General features: G+C 35.6%; 1 protein-coding gene across 3 annotated transcripts in view; it reads left to right on the top strand.

The window, feature by feature from the left end:
• The first annotated feature begins 1,814 nt into the window (after positions 1–1,814).
• LOC120333969 (peroxidasin homolog) overlaps positions 1,815–14,984 on the top strand; it is a 39,905-nt gene continuing 26,735 nt past the window's right edge. For 2 of the 3 annotated variants that reach the window (XM_039401398.2, XM_039401396.2), the window contains exons 1-2: positions 1,816–2,155; positions 13,165–13,236. In XM_039401398.2, the coding sequence (XP_039257332.2) occupies positions 1,950–2,155; positions 13,165–13,236 (278 nt within the window). In that variant the 5' untranslated portion in view covers positions 1,816–1,949. Of the gene's footprint in view, positions 2,156–13,164; positions 13,237–14,984 lie in introns of all 3 variants that reach the window. The other variant, XM_039401397.2, reaches the window with a different exon arrangement.

Below are 14,984 nucleotides of genomic sequence, written 5' to 3'. Positions count from 1 at the left end.
TATACGACATAATGCGTCCAAAATTAACAGGCTTCTGGTCCGAGATATGATGAATTAACATGCAAAATTTGGAGCAGATTCAATCTCGCTTTCGTGAGATATCGTGTAACATACGAAAGTGTCTAACAGACAGACAAACAAACAGACAAATACCTATCAACATACTCACCGACAAAGATCAATAAGTAACAACAAAGTATTGTATGAAGACAACATCGCGTCACATGCAGATATTTAATTGTCTTGAGCATTCATGTTTCGAAATGAGACGAGGAAGACCCCAAACAAAATCATCGTTGACATTGCGGTGCGACATTTAGATATCTCTCAAAGATAGAGAGGGAGATTTATTATTTGTCAACCAATGAAAAAAACATTAATACGATATATAATAATAAATATAAAGCAGTAGAACAACATTTTTTCGGTATGGACTGGAGGGAGCGATACAAGCGTGCTTCATGCTTGAATTCGTTTATGATGGTATCAGATTCATTGTTTTTATCTCGTAATGCGAAAATTATACAAGATGTACGGTTTGAACAGGAAAGTTGGTCAGCTACCTTAAAAACATGGAGGTTAATTTAACTGTGATTTAACGTAAGTGAAGCGGGAGTACTTTTTAAAACGAAGCTAAATGGTGTCGGCGGTGACGAAACACAATACACGCGTAGTTTGCCGACAAGCAAACATAATGAAAAAGTTTGACGATGTCTCTTCGCCAAAGACACTTTGCCGTACAGGAAGCCGTCAGTCGTTTTTCGTTCTCGAAGTATCATCGTCGTTACAAAGCCGACTAGACGTGGTCTCAGCAATAGAAAAGGCCGTTTCCTATTCGTATCTGTCTGAATTTTATGACTCACCTACGACAACATGATAACATGTAGTGATTAGGAAGGGCAAAGTACTACTTATTACAGTCGCCATTGAGTGTTTGCTACGAAAATATTACGACTAGATCTGAGTTCAAAGCGTGATACCGGTTAAGAGGCGCAAGATATGCAGTTAATAAATGTTCAGTTATCATAATACGATAATATATCTGAAAGGAAAAGGTATCAGGATTACTACTTTCAATAAAATGATTGTTTGGTGCACATAAGCCGGTATCAATATGCCCGTGGGTTCGCTGTGAGTCCTGAACATACAATGAAGAGAAGATTGAACTCTGGTATTTGATATATATATATATAAAGTTTCCCGTACATTTGAACCCACGTAAATTTGAACCCACGACAGTTGCACCTGCATACTATTGCACCTATGGAATTTTTTTTTTGTTTCGCTGATATTTGAACCCATACTGACCCTAACCCATGGGTTTTGGCACCCGCATATAGATTGGACCCGCGGATATACACATGGGTTCAAATGTACGGTCACCATATATAAATATGCAATTTGCACAAACGTACCAAATGTGGAAAATTTTTCCCGTCACTGAGTCGTTTATATTCAAGAAAAAATAATGCAATTGCAATCAATTTTATTTTACTTGTGAAATTCCCGTGCTGCAATAACTAAACCCCGGGGAGTCTGTATTTACAGACACGGCACGCGAGAGTGTATGACTCAGATAACCGCATTATTCCGTGTTGTGCAGATTACCAAAGAACTCGTCGACACGAGAAAACTTCAATGCTGTGCAGATCTTACTAAATTGGTCCCGTTTCCCCTGTCATCATCATTTTTTGCTGACTGCTAGCTTGGAGCAACGTAATTCTTTACAAAGTGACAAAGGCCACTCGCATAAACTTGTTTATGACTGCAAAAATTAATTTATGTGACATTTATTGTTCAGTTTGCTGACAAATATATCTTCGTACCTTTCAGACGAAAGCTGCTGAAGTATTATTATAACAGGGTGTGGGCAATGCGTAAATAGTAAACTAGAACCCTGCGTATTATTGCGGGGCAGGGGTTTTTGAAGTTAGTAATATACTGAAGAAATGGAAATACCAAAGACAGTGCTCGTGGCTCTATTATTGGCTTCGATAGTTTTTGTGGAAATTAACGGACAAAGGGTGCATTCGCACCGGCGCCAACATCACGCGTGCCCCGAAGGATGTCTTTGCCTTATAACCGGAACTACTGTAAGATGCATGCACCGAAGATTCACAAAAATACCAAGAATTCCGACAGAAACAAGGATATTGTAAGTATTATTTTGAATGCAAATCAGTCAATTTAGGCTGTGGTTGTTCGTTTAGATTTTTTCATCGACCAAAAGGATTTTCAAAGGCCAGTTTGTTTATCATTATGTTAATCGTTGCCTGTTTGTTTATCGCTGAAATACGTTATGTGTGAATTAAACTAGATAGACCCCGATCACTACCGTGTGCCTTACCACATTTTTGTTTCACTGTTTAATAGGAGGCGTGGCACCGGAGTGTGTTTTTGTGGCACGATTTAGTATTATGGAAGCCATCTTGAGTAAAGTTAGTTCCGCCCAAGAATGCTATAACTGATTATTACGTAATTTTATGCTAATATGACTGTACTTGAAATACACAAACATTTGCGTGCGTGACCATATAACGTCATCAAGCTAGCGTAACGTGACCTTGGCAAATATAGGTCATAAAACGGGACTTGACGATTCTGTCACGTATTTGAGAAGAAAACGTACAATGCAGTACAAAACGTCTATAGGCTGGATATCGAAAATGTGCGATTAAATTTTGTCGATTGAGCTCGTCTCTGTTGATATTAAGTAAGGCGTATGTGTATCCCACGCATGATCTATCTTTGCCATTCGGTTTGTTTGTCCGGCAAATATGCGGCTTTTCTCAACCACTTTTAAATTCCCATAGGTCTTAGTATTTCGGACACTTGTCCAATAGGACACGACCCACCATGTTTGCTTTCAGGTCTGTCTAAATATCGTGGCTCGTATCTTTTAACGATGCAATCCCATGGTTCAGATTGCGCCAGGTAAATAAAGTCGCATAATTTATTCACATTCACAAAGCACATCTGAAAATTCCAGATTCTAGAACGCTTTTGTCCTGCGAAAACTGAGTATTTAATTCACCATTCAACTACCCCGTCTTTAAATTCACAAGGTGTAATAATGAATTTGATTTACATGCCAATAAACTACGTAAATTAAATTTATGTTTTCTGTCGTTGCGTTTATTTTGAATATATATTCGTTGATGACGGTCCAGCTATAAATCCAATGCAGATATAAAACGTCGGATGTTTTTGATAAGGCCACACCTCTTTGCAGCAGTTAGCACATTAAATTTTTGAACGTAATTTTATAACGCTAACCCAGCGTATATGTTTGTTTGCCCTGGTATCTGACGCACGCAATACCAACCGAAACAAAGACGAACGTACAATCTGAATTCTGGTATCCAAGACACCAAATTGTGCTGATTCCTTTTCCTAAGATGGCACGTCAAAATATACAACACTCAGGTAATTCAAAAACACAACGTTCTTTTTCCTCCCAATTTGTCGTGGTTTATAGATATTCTGCACAAAGTCAGCATTTTCATGTGTCTTATTATCAGGCAATTAATAGTGCAACATGGTATGTCAGGAAATTTAAATTGTGGAGCGACGGTCATACCTAAATCGATTTGATTTACCCAGGTTATTTTTAACTGAAGAGTGTCCTTGTGTGCCCCTTCGCTAATGGTATTTCTTTCAACTAAGCTTAAGACGCATTCGTTTTAGGTAATACCCAAAGGATTTTGGTCTAGACACGGTATCCAATTATGGCACAATGATTTATAATGTGCTAGCCGTTGACACGGCACATCACGAAATTAGGAGGCGTCATAGATGGGACAACTTTATTGCTGGATTAAGAAGTTTTTGATAAGAAGCTTCCAAGTCTGATTCAGCTCAAAATGATAAAATATTAAAAGTTTTTTGTTTGTTCTCAAAGTCATTATCAATCATTCATCGGTATACAGATCTTAATTTAGTAATGAACTTACCTTTCGTATTAATATAGAAGTAAGAAGCACGAACACGATTAACAGTTACGGTAGCTTTCTACCCCTTGTTTGTGTTAGTTCGCGCTATTTGAACGAAACGAGAATAAAAGTCGGAAAATAAGCGGAATGACGGCGTTTCCAAAGAATAAAATATGTCTTAATAATTCCAAATTAGGAATTCGACTGTTGCAATGAAAATATAAAACATGAAAATGGCAGTATCAATGAGGCTTGAGAGTTGAAATTATGAATTTTCAAGCCTACGCGTTATTGAATATGTGGTTGAAATTAAAACCCAAGTAGTTTGACATCTCTGATTTTTTGGCACTTAATTTATCATTATAAATTAATTTATATTACAACGTAATCATTATTTTTGTAAACTGTATTGCTGAAATACCGTATGTGGAAATTTTTCTGGGAAAGCTTTGGATTTCCATGTTCTGAATAATAATTAATATCAATAATTTTGAGTCGGCCGATGGAATAGGCTAAGAAAAACCGCACCAACTTCCCTGTCACAAATTCACAATGGTACAACGAAATCAGGAAACATAAGAAAATGTTTAATTTCGTTTGTTTACAGCGGAAAACGTACTTCTAAATTTTCTGTTGTGTAAACCCGGATAGGAAGTCGGAGTTTTACGCAACAATTAATGACTCTTTTAGTTCGGTCCTATCTGCTTTTGTTCTCGCACCGCTTCGATAGTCATAAAAAAGGTCATCTGTTTTGTGTTTTCCATTTTTGGGAGCCTCCATCTAATTTTAGCTTATTTTCGGAATGGGCTGTCATTTGGGCAAGCTCCACACTCCTAACTTATACGGTTACTCCCGATTGCCGATTGCCATTTATCTTGATACATCAAGCGTGAACTATATATGGAGAATGTAACTGATATGTCATTTCATGTCCGTCCTTGTCTAATTCAAGCAGTACATATCTATTTTTGCCTGTGTTTCAAGTACGAACATATATACCAAAACGCTTAATTTTGAACAAAGAGAAGTGCTTTGAAATCAAAATTACTTAAATATCAACTTTTGAGTCATGTTTTGAATTCGCTATTTATAAACATACGAGAAATAAAGGGGGTATCGTTCATTATGACATCACGTAAACATGGATTCCTTTGTATATCCGGTGTCTGGGATATCAGAAATGAGATGTATAATTTATCGCTCTTAACCTGAGTAAACTTTGCCAGGGTTTAAAATAGTTTGTGATAATATTATGTCAGATTTGGGTTGACCAGATAATACTTTAAGTCTTGTCTTTGATATAAAGGGTCAAGTGTATTGGAAACGTAACCGTAATTTCAGGTTTCTCTAACCTCATTTGGTATAGGATGATCATGTTTAGTAGCTTGACTCCAAAGATATATTTTTGAATTTGGTGTAATTTTATTCTTTTCCTTAAATACTACAAACCGATAAAAACACATTGGAAATAATATTTCTCTGTTAGCAGTTAGACAGAGTGCGAAGAAGATTATTATCATAACTTTGATAAAATCCCAATAAGTACAAATCATACACTGATATTGCGAGTATTTATAACTTTTTATTTCTAATGTGTCATCAGCCAAGCATAATTTTTCAAATGTGCCGCAATATGTTGGGTTATGTGGGCTTTCTTATTTCAAACATAAACCTGATGTAAATTGCCTGACGTGAAAAGTATTTCGTAAAATGCAGGTTAGTCGGTTTTGAGGGTATAGTGGTAATATCACGCTCTCCACGGATCCAATTAAAGCTAATTTAGTCTTCTTAACTTATCATGAATATAACATATTTTGTACTTGATCCTATAATTAAGTGCTTAAGATTCAATTGATTGTTTTTCAATAAAATGTTGAGTGGCCTACCGTTAGAAACAATTTGTTAGGTATATTTTCAAACTTTTCATCCAACTTAATATGATCACAGAAGTTGTTTTTTTAATTTTAAAGTAGCTCACGCAAGTTTTAAACAATTATAACATCTTTCCGACAGATCACACTTCTGGTGTAATTGGGCTATCGTTTACAGGCGCCTAGATAACACGATTTGGGAATGGAAATTGATATAGATTGCCGGCTGCCAAGTTTTAATTGCCAGGTTAATGTAGAATGCTCTTTCTATAGAAATTTAATACTTTAAAAATAGCTGGAAGTTGAGTACGAAGACTGAAATGTGCTTTGGAATTGATGAAAAGCAAGATATTTATTTTGAACTCCAGATAGCACTTAATTTGAAGCGACCTTGCTTCGATGATGTAATAATGTGCCTGTAGGAATAGCAAAACATAGTTCTTTGTTTGCAGTTTGGTTATGCGATCACGTGACGTAATGCTTGGTTGCGTCGACTACGGCATTAGGTATAATAAATCATGTTTATGGCCAGCTGACTAAATACCTTGGCATTTCAATAGGTACTTACTTAAAATGGAATGCAACTTCCATCACGTAAGATGGAGTGTAAGCTGGTCCACAAACTCCATATACCAAGTATCAGTTCACTTAAAGTGATTGTTTATATACCGCTCACAATTGGGATAGGTAAATTTGTAGTTGATAAAACTTTTCCACAGACTTCAAAGCTGGGAATTTTATGACGAACATAATGGCGGAAAGCAAATTAATCCGAGTGGAACAAATCATGTTATAATTTTTAATAAAAGCAAAAGTTTAGTCATTTAAAAAAAGTAATAACATACTATGACCCACCAGGTGTGAGCTTCATGTCACTGAAAATTCCTATAATGACTAATTATCATCAGTTTTGCTGAAAAGTAAATAAAATTAGTAAAGAAATTGTTCCAGTAAAAAAGTGGGAACGCACAGAAAATTAGCTGCTGACAACATTGGTGGTCTGAAGTAAAGTCAGTTTACAAAAAAAATAAAACTGCATCACTTTTTCATCCCTGGTCCATTCTGAAATGTGCATTCATATGGCTTCTTTAGGTATAGATACTCTCATTTTTTGAAATCCAATACAACTACTTATTGTTATTACTGTTATGGGATGATTTGTATTTATTCCCAAAACGAAAATGCGAAAAAATCACCAACTTTCAACATGATATCATATTGGTAATATTGTTCGATTTATCATATATCGCTCATTTTCCATGATTCAGCTTCGATATTATCTTCCCCAACGCACCAGATAAAAATGTTGATTATAATATAGCGATAACTGGCGCGTTTAAAAACAGGAAATATGTGGGAAAATGAGTAAAACGCGGGCAAATAACATCAAGGAGAATTTCTTCCCTTATTTAGTAGATTTCAAAATTTTTTTTATCGAAGATGTATATACTTTGATATTATCTGGACTCACCAGCGGTATTGTGCTGCAGATGTTAATACCTTAACCTTATTCAAAGAGTTTATGCGTATATGTCGTTAAAGAAAGGTTATGCTAATGGTTTGTTTTCTTCTTTTTGCTGATGCGTTCGAATATAATTTTTCAAAAGTGTCGATTTTTGCTTCTAAAACGATGGCAAAAATCTTTGAATGGTGGTGGGTATACAGAACAAACCTATCGTCCGTTATCATTGTAAATCTCGTCGCTGTTACCTTCATTTTGATTTGCTGGTTTTACGAACAATGTTACACACTTTTGAGCGAAATTACATTTATTGATTAAAAACATAAGCTAGGTTTGGTGTATTTCCGTCGTTAGCATTTTATTGTTGGCTGGACTCGTTGTCTTCAGCACAACGGACGTCTTTATATTGGCCTCTAAACCAAACACACACTTACTGCAATTCACTTTATTGGACGTAAGTAATATTATACGCATATATATGAATCGATATCGCATTACAGAAATAAATTTGAATACCTGATAAACAATGATGTCATAAACTCGACATAGAGCATATCTAAAGTTGTGCCTTTTTATGGAAAATAGCAGTTATTTCAGACAATTTATAGCAGACAAATTTGTAATGAAATAGAACATTCAGTAATTTCATGGTCAATTGAGAATTGACACACCACAACATATGATTACTTTAGCCAATTTGATTTGACAAACTTTGCCCCAGGCATTAAATGCTACCAACCAAATTTACGTCAATTTCAAAAGTTTCAAGTACTATACATCAGGCCACTCATCAATAACAAAATATCAGTAACTTTTAGATATTTCTTTATATCAGTCTCTGAATTGCCAGGAGATGTTCCGTAAGATTTTTGTGAACGTGAAATTGTCGATAAACAAGATAACATCGCCATAACACAAATTAACACGACATTTACATGATAAGATCAGGATATTTTCAACCACGTATTTGAGTTTAACTAAACCAAAATATCTGTGGTTCGGCCTATTTTCTGGCAAAACTTACGTAATGACTTCCTTTGGTCGTGGTTTTCTGGGCGGTATTTGATCAACATAAATCAACATTTTTAAAAAACAAATTTTGCAAAATTCCCGTGTGTATTTTGTGGTCGCGTTAGTACGGTAACTTGGTTTTTGTTATGCTCTTGAATGTAACAGGTTTCAAGATTACGTGCGACTCAATTTTATATATCTATTCACCGAGGGCAGCTATTTCGGGTCAAATCAAGGATTTGTTATAATGGTCACTTTTATTTTGAATCTCCAGAACCATAGAAGCGATAAATACCAGTGTACACTACTCTATTATTTTCAATTTCACATGAAGTGGAAAATCCTTCACTGAAACTTTGGTCAAATTTGTCAAGTTATGAATGTGAAATACAATTTAAAAACAGTCAACTGAGTAAACCATGATTAAGTTATTGATTATTGTTCGTGATTCACGAGTTGTATCGCACGAAAGGTAACTATTCTCAATGTTTTTGTTACGAATATTCGAAAAACATTATCCTCAAACGATAATCCATAATTCTTTACACGACTTAATCCGATATACCATGGGGTTGAGGTTTTTAATCCGAGTACTGATTAGAACGAAGAAGACAGCTTGCGGCTACTGGGATTCCAATGATGTTCATTGACTTATAAGTTTGCGGTATTTCGGTAGGAAACCACTTCACCGCAATGACGTTATTGTCGGGCTTACAACTAGGCAGTAAAAGTTCTTGGGTAGGGTTGGCCTACTGTATGGTATCTAACGGGCAAAGTCTATTGCCGATTTTTTCCAAAGATGAAATCAGCTACACTTTATCATCTTTAATGCAGAAACCATTTATTGTCCTAAATTAATCATTTCAGATATTCAATGTTGCAAATGTCAAGAAATATTTTCGTATTCATGATATATATTATGTACCGGTATATCTACACCATTTAATTTTACATTTCCTCTGTTACGGCTATTTCTCCATTATCAGAATGTTAATTCAGAAAATCGTTAAAATACCTAGACGATTTTAATAAGCACAATTACTTTTCAAGAGCTTATCGCACTGTGCTTGAGTAACAAAGTACCTCGTTGAGTACCTCCTTCGAAAGTTGAGAAATTTGGTACTGTCCGTGTAACATCTGAGACTAAACATTACATCTTATCAGTGTTTTACACGTGGGAAAGCACTAATTTGTGTCACATATGGAAGGTGAATTAGTTTATTTTGACTTTTGTGGGACATATTCAAGCAGATTGGCCCAATTATAAGCTTCATTGTATATGGACCAGAAAAGACCATTGTGTATATGTACAGTTTTTGAGGTTATCTTATCCAATAAAATTTGAACCAAATAAATTCGAATAACATCTTCGTTTTTCTGCGATTGTCTGAGTGTTCACTCTCAAGTTTATTGATGGGCAATCTTAATTCATATGTGTCCCAGACTTGTGTCTATAATTTTACCAAACGATATACTGTGGTAAAAATATTCTAAGTGATGAGAATGGTTATTGTCGAATAATAAGGACGTGAAGAATGAAATGTGCTTCCAGTCATATACGATTAGGCATTTTCTCCATTACATTATACACATGAAATACAAGCATCTCTGCGACCTTCAAGATTTTATATTGGTCGATTCACAACACGTATTGGAATTGAAACTTGGCCACAACCATATTATAGATGGTATGAAAAGAATGGTAGCCATGACTCCAAGGTAGTTGTAAAACAATATCATGACAAATTGAAACAACAATTTTAGTATTTGACTATTAGGGCTCACAAAAGGCCACGCAGACGGCTCTTGTCACGTCGACGACAAGTTGATTTTGTCTCGAGTTTTATGTTTTCAAAACTCATTAAATCGACGACAAGTTATCAACAGGTGCGAAACATCGTTTCTTTTTGCCCAACTTTCCCACATTCCTTTACTAATACTTTCATTCACCTTTCATTGACTTGACAGTTAACACCATCATTATCAATTTTTTCGAAGAAAATAAAAGCGGTATCTGTACATCTGCGTCTTTTCTGTCAATGGAATGGATTTATAGTGCATTGTTGAGTATGTATACGATCACCACTCCCATTTTCTTTGGAAATTTGGTTCATATCGGTGACGAATAGGCTTATTTTGATAAATGTGATTTAAATCCAACCACAGGCTTGAATAAACGAATCTGATAGCAGGCATAGACAACGCCTGAATTGTAAACAAAACTGAAAAAATTTACTGATATTCTTGAGTAATGGTAGGTTGGTATTTTCACTACACTATTATTTTTTCATTGCTGATTTTGGAACATATGGTATATAAACTGCTTCACGGGCGCCGTTTGTGTTCGGCTCTGTATATTACAACGATTCCATGAAAAAATTCCCGCTTATGCTAATCATTTAAAAATTCCTAGTTTGTTACAGTTGAATGCCCTTTCAAGTAAATTAGCTCATATTTAACTACAACATATACCAATAAATTTATGTTTGGTTTTGTTCCCCGTGATCTCGGTAAGAATTTGGAAGTTGGATCTTTGATGATATTTTGGAATTTGGCACATCGTGTTGTTGATTTTTTCAGCTTCGTACAGTTTTCAGAAATGAAACCGTTTCCGCTAATTAGTCTTGAATAGGCGCCCTTAGTCCTGATCGATGATAAACTACGAGGATGCTGCACTGTTTGTGACTACGGCTCCCCCAATGAGTTTTATGTTCAATCATGCGTAAACGTCGACGCAGAGGACGACAGCATATCCAAGAAATAAAACTTTTTATCAGCGACATAAAATCAATTTGTGACCTATCTCAACATAACAATCTAGTTTATCAACAAAAGGGTTTCATGCGAAATGGTCAGAAACATAACAGAACAATAGGTCACCCAAGATTCTCGATTTTCATTACATGTGTGATTTTGACTCAATATTGGTAGCATCGACTGAAAATATGGATAGCGGGTTTCTGAATTTGAAAAGGTAAATGTTGTGCATTGTAAAAGAAGTTCGTCTTTGTGTCTGCTTTGGATTGAGCCGTGGTCTTGTTTGGTTCAGGTAGAAAAATTACCATAAGGGACAACCAAATATTTGCCAGGTGTGCATATCTATGATGGACATTTTTTCACGTATATTAGGCCGGACTAATCGATTTTAAATTGAACTTATCATTTGTACACCCACGTGTGAGCAAACACCTATATTAAACAACAGGTGTCACAACTAAATGCTATGGTAAATTATTTGCTGGCTATTAAAATGAATGGCATTCTCCGCAGATATTCGTGTACGTGCCTCTGTAAATACAGTCTGCTCCGGGATGTATAGATTGTAGGAATTTGCTTAAAAACATGTCTAGTGCAGGCATGTAACAATGTAAGGTCCCCAATATTTATCATAGTCAAAAAAATTCTGCTACAAACCGTGGACTTATTTGTCAAAGTGCCATTATAGGCTAAAGATAGAGCTACCGCAAAGATCCGGATCTTGTTCAGCATTCGCTGATAGGACAACTGCATTCATGGTTATATTTGTAATTGTTTACATTCCAAGCGCTCAATATGTGGCCAAACGTTTCAAGAATGCAAATATGTAATTTCAGTAGCTAGTGAGTCGTTATTTACCAAAATCAGTGCGATTCATACCCGCCAATAACGATTATCGCAATCCGTCCTCAATTTCATGTATGTATGTAGTATGGCATTGCTGATTCCTCAGTAGTGAGCTTGCTGGCGTTCCTTTTCTTTTTCCCATATTAAAGCTGTGAACATTCACGGTACTATTGCTTGTTAGTCAATAGGCTACATCACACATGCGTGATAATAAGAATTTGATAATTATCGGTGACCCATAATGCAATTGTGCAAGAATTATGGGATTATCCTCTCAGACGAACGTGCAGATCCATAGGGTCAAGTTTGCGAGTGAATGGAGAAAATCCCAAAGTAAATAGCCTACTTATCCCACGAGAGGCTTATTATCGTCGGCTAACGAAATTTTGGTAAGATGCCAAGATTTTTCTGGTTGGGTTTTTGTGCGGCTAACCACGTCCATAACCTACCTCGCATCGGGCCTTCTACAGCTAGGGCATATGAGAGTTCTAGCCCAGCTGTCATTTTTGAAAAAAGTGAGGGGTTATACATTCTTCTTTTCGGCTTAATCTCACAGAGGTGGCTACCGGCATCTATGACTTTCGTTTTGAATAATAATTTTATTTACTTTTTCGTGGTTGGTTGACTCCATTGTTAGAATTCGGGTTACGTCACATTTTATATGGTATTTGTTATCACTTCGTTCATCTTGAGATGAGGAATTAGCAAAATCCGATAAGACTTAATATTAGAATGAGCTAGGCTAACTTTTTTGAAGTATTTACATCAAGTCATCAACATAACTGATTTTCTCGCGTACATTTTCCAATATTTAGGTATTTCTTTATCTTATTATCGTTCCAATAAACGCATTTGTGTACACTTGTTTGCTACTCGAAAACGCAGGTTGCAATTTCATTGGTTGCGTTTGAAATTGCCAGCCAACGGATGAGATTAATCTTGCTTTGAGATCTTTCGTAACAATCCAAATAACGGTTCTGTAAAAGGAAAGCTGTTAAAATTCTTTCCAAGACCATTTATGAAATAACATCATGACCCTGGCCGTATGTTGGATTTCGACTGCCCGTGGTCGCTATTGTCGGTCTGTGGCCCATTTCACGGTTGTGCACTTTGACAAAAGCAAAGAGATAGCGTTGAATTTCCGAAATTACAAGTTGCAAGTTTTCAGTGTATTTTTGTCTCGCCCACGAAACAATTTTTTGGTTTGTATGTCTATTCTAAAAAAATTATAATGGTTAGTTAAATGTAAAGGTGAATTATAATAAAGTTTCTTTTTACTTTACAGGGATCTTCGGTTCAACCATATTCGAGACATCACGCCTGATGCATTCCAAAATTTAAAGAATTTACACACTTTGTAAGTCGTTTTTTCTTATCTAATTGTTATTCTATGCTTAGACATAGGGTAAAGCCCACTTTTTACATATGATTGGTCATTTATAACCTACCGACGGGTTTAATATTCAGAATCTCCTGATAAACAATGTCAGCGACTGTCACGCTTTAAAAAGTCTGCTAATGGATATTCAATATTGTGACTTTGGCGCCATGTCGCACATAAACAATACCCATAACGGCATCGGACGTGGAGGGTCTAGTTTAACAAGACCATAGTTTAACGCGGTCCAACGTTAGTAACGTTATGCTTCGTGAAAAACGTAGCCAACCTGGTAGACAGCGACCAGTAGCAGTCAAACATATAAAACAAATATTGCGGTACAAGGTGTCTCGCTGTGAATACATTAAGATTCCCAATGGTACACCTAGTGATTTTAATCAAGTGGTACTTGAGATGCTTTGTTTTTACAAAGCTCAATGTCGATTTAATACGATCAATACGACTGGCAACTTTGATCGATATTTAAATTTTTTTAGGAATTAAAGAGTTGTTGTCGGACGCTTTTTGATCACACTATGAGTAGGGTTAAAGTCGAACACACTGTTAATGTGACAGTCACTGACAGCTCAAGATGTCCGTTACGTAAGGGGCCATTCAATGACGATTGGTACCAAATGTCAATGCATACTCATTATATGTCGATCCTCGCTCAAAATGTACACTTAATTAAAGAAAGGATGTATTACTTCATAATGGTTTTTGTTCAGATACCAAATGATAATTTGGTCAAAATGCTATACGCGACACACCTACCGCCGTGCAAACGATTTTTTTGTCAATTTTTACTCGGTGAATTAGGAATATCTGTAAAAAAAAAATTTACTTTCGTTGAATCCTGTATCAAATACTATTAAATTCCAGATTTTTTTTTTAAATTCAATCAATTTTGAATTGATCTTAATTTTGTACCAAAAGTCGTATACCTTAATATTTGGCTGTCAGGGAGTAAAAATGCGTATTTGCATGTCGTGACGTTTGTGTAGACCAAAGTAAATCTCACAACATGATATAAATCATTACACTTGTTTCAAAGATGGGCATATGTTAAAGTTTATATTTAAATCGACCTTTTATCTACTAACCATACTCGAATGTATGTGCATCGGGAATCAAAACGATTAAAGAAATTAAATACGCTCTTTATTCTATGCTGGCGCCATAGAAATACTAGAAAGGAAACCATGTTAATTTGACTACTATTTTGTTAATTGCTTAAACCGTACTATTTGCTTAAGTGGTAGATAGACAATGACGTCACAAACAATTAAATTAGCGGGAGTAGATTGATCTTTTTATTGGTTGAAAAGTTTTGCGTTTTACTTATATTGGTGTGAATTTCAGAAACATCGTTTGCTTTTTCCCAATTTGAGTATATTTCAACTAAAATTCGTCGGGCATGCTTTGTAGTAGTTCCATGTTTAACACTTAAGTGTTACCGTTACCCTCCATTTCAAATTACAGAAGTTCATCAATCTTTATAATCGGAATCTTTGCGTTAAATTTTTGACAAATTTACCCAATAACTTGACACTATCTACTCTGGTCTACAAGTTTTCTTTCAAATTTTACCGGCGCTTTGACAGTTTTGTCAATCCATTCTACTTAACTATTGAGAGGTGATGATAAGACACCGACCCTATCAAAGGAACTTTAGTACAATAATGCAATCTTTCAATAAAAATTTGTTTTTATGAAGCGCATTCAAT

The sequence above is a fragment of the Styela clava genome, chromosome 15 (assembly GCF_964204865.1).
Source record: "Styela clava chromosome 15, kaStyClav1.hap1.2, whole genome shotgun sequence".
Classification (NCBI taxonomy): domain Eukaryota; kingdom Metazoa; phylum Chordata; class Ascidiacea; order Stolidobranchia; family Styelidae; genus Styela; species Styela clava.
This window is presented reverse-complemented; position numbering and strand designations above follow the sequence as displayed.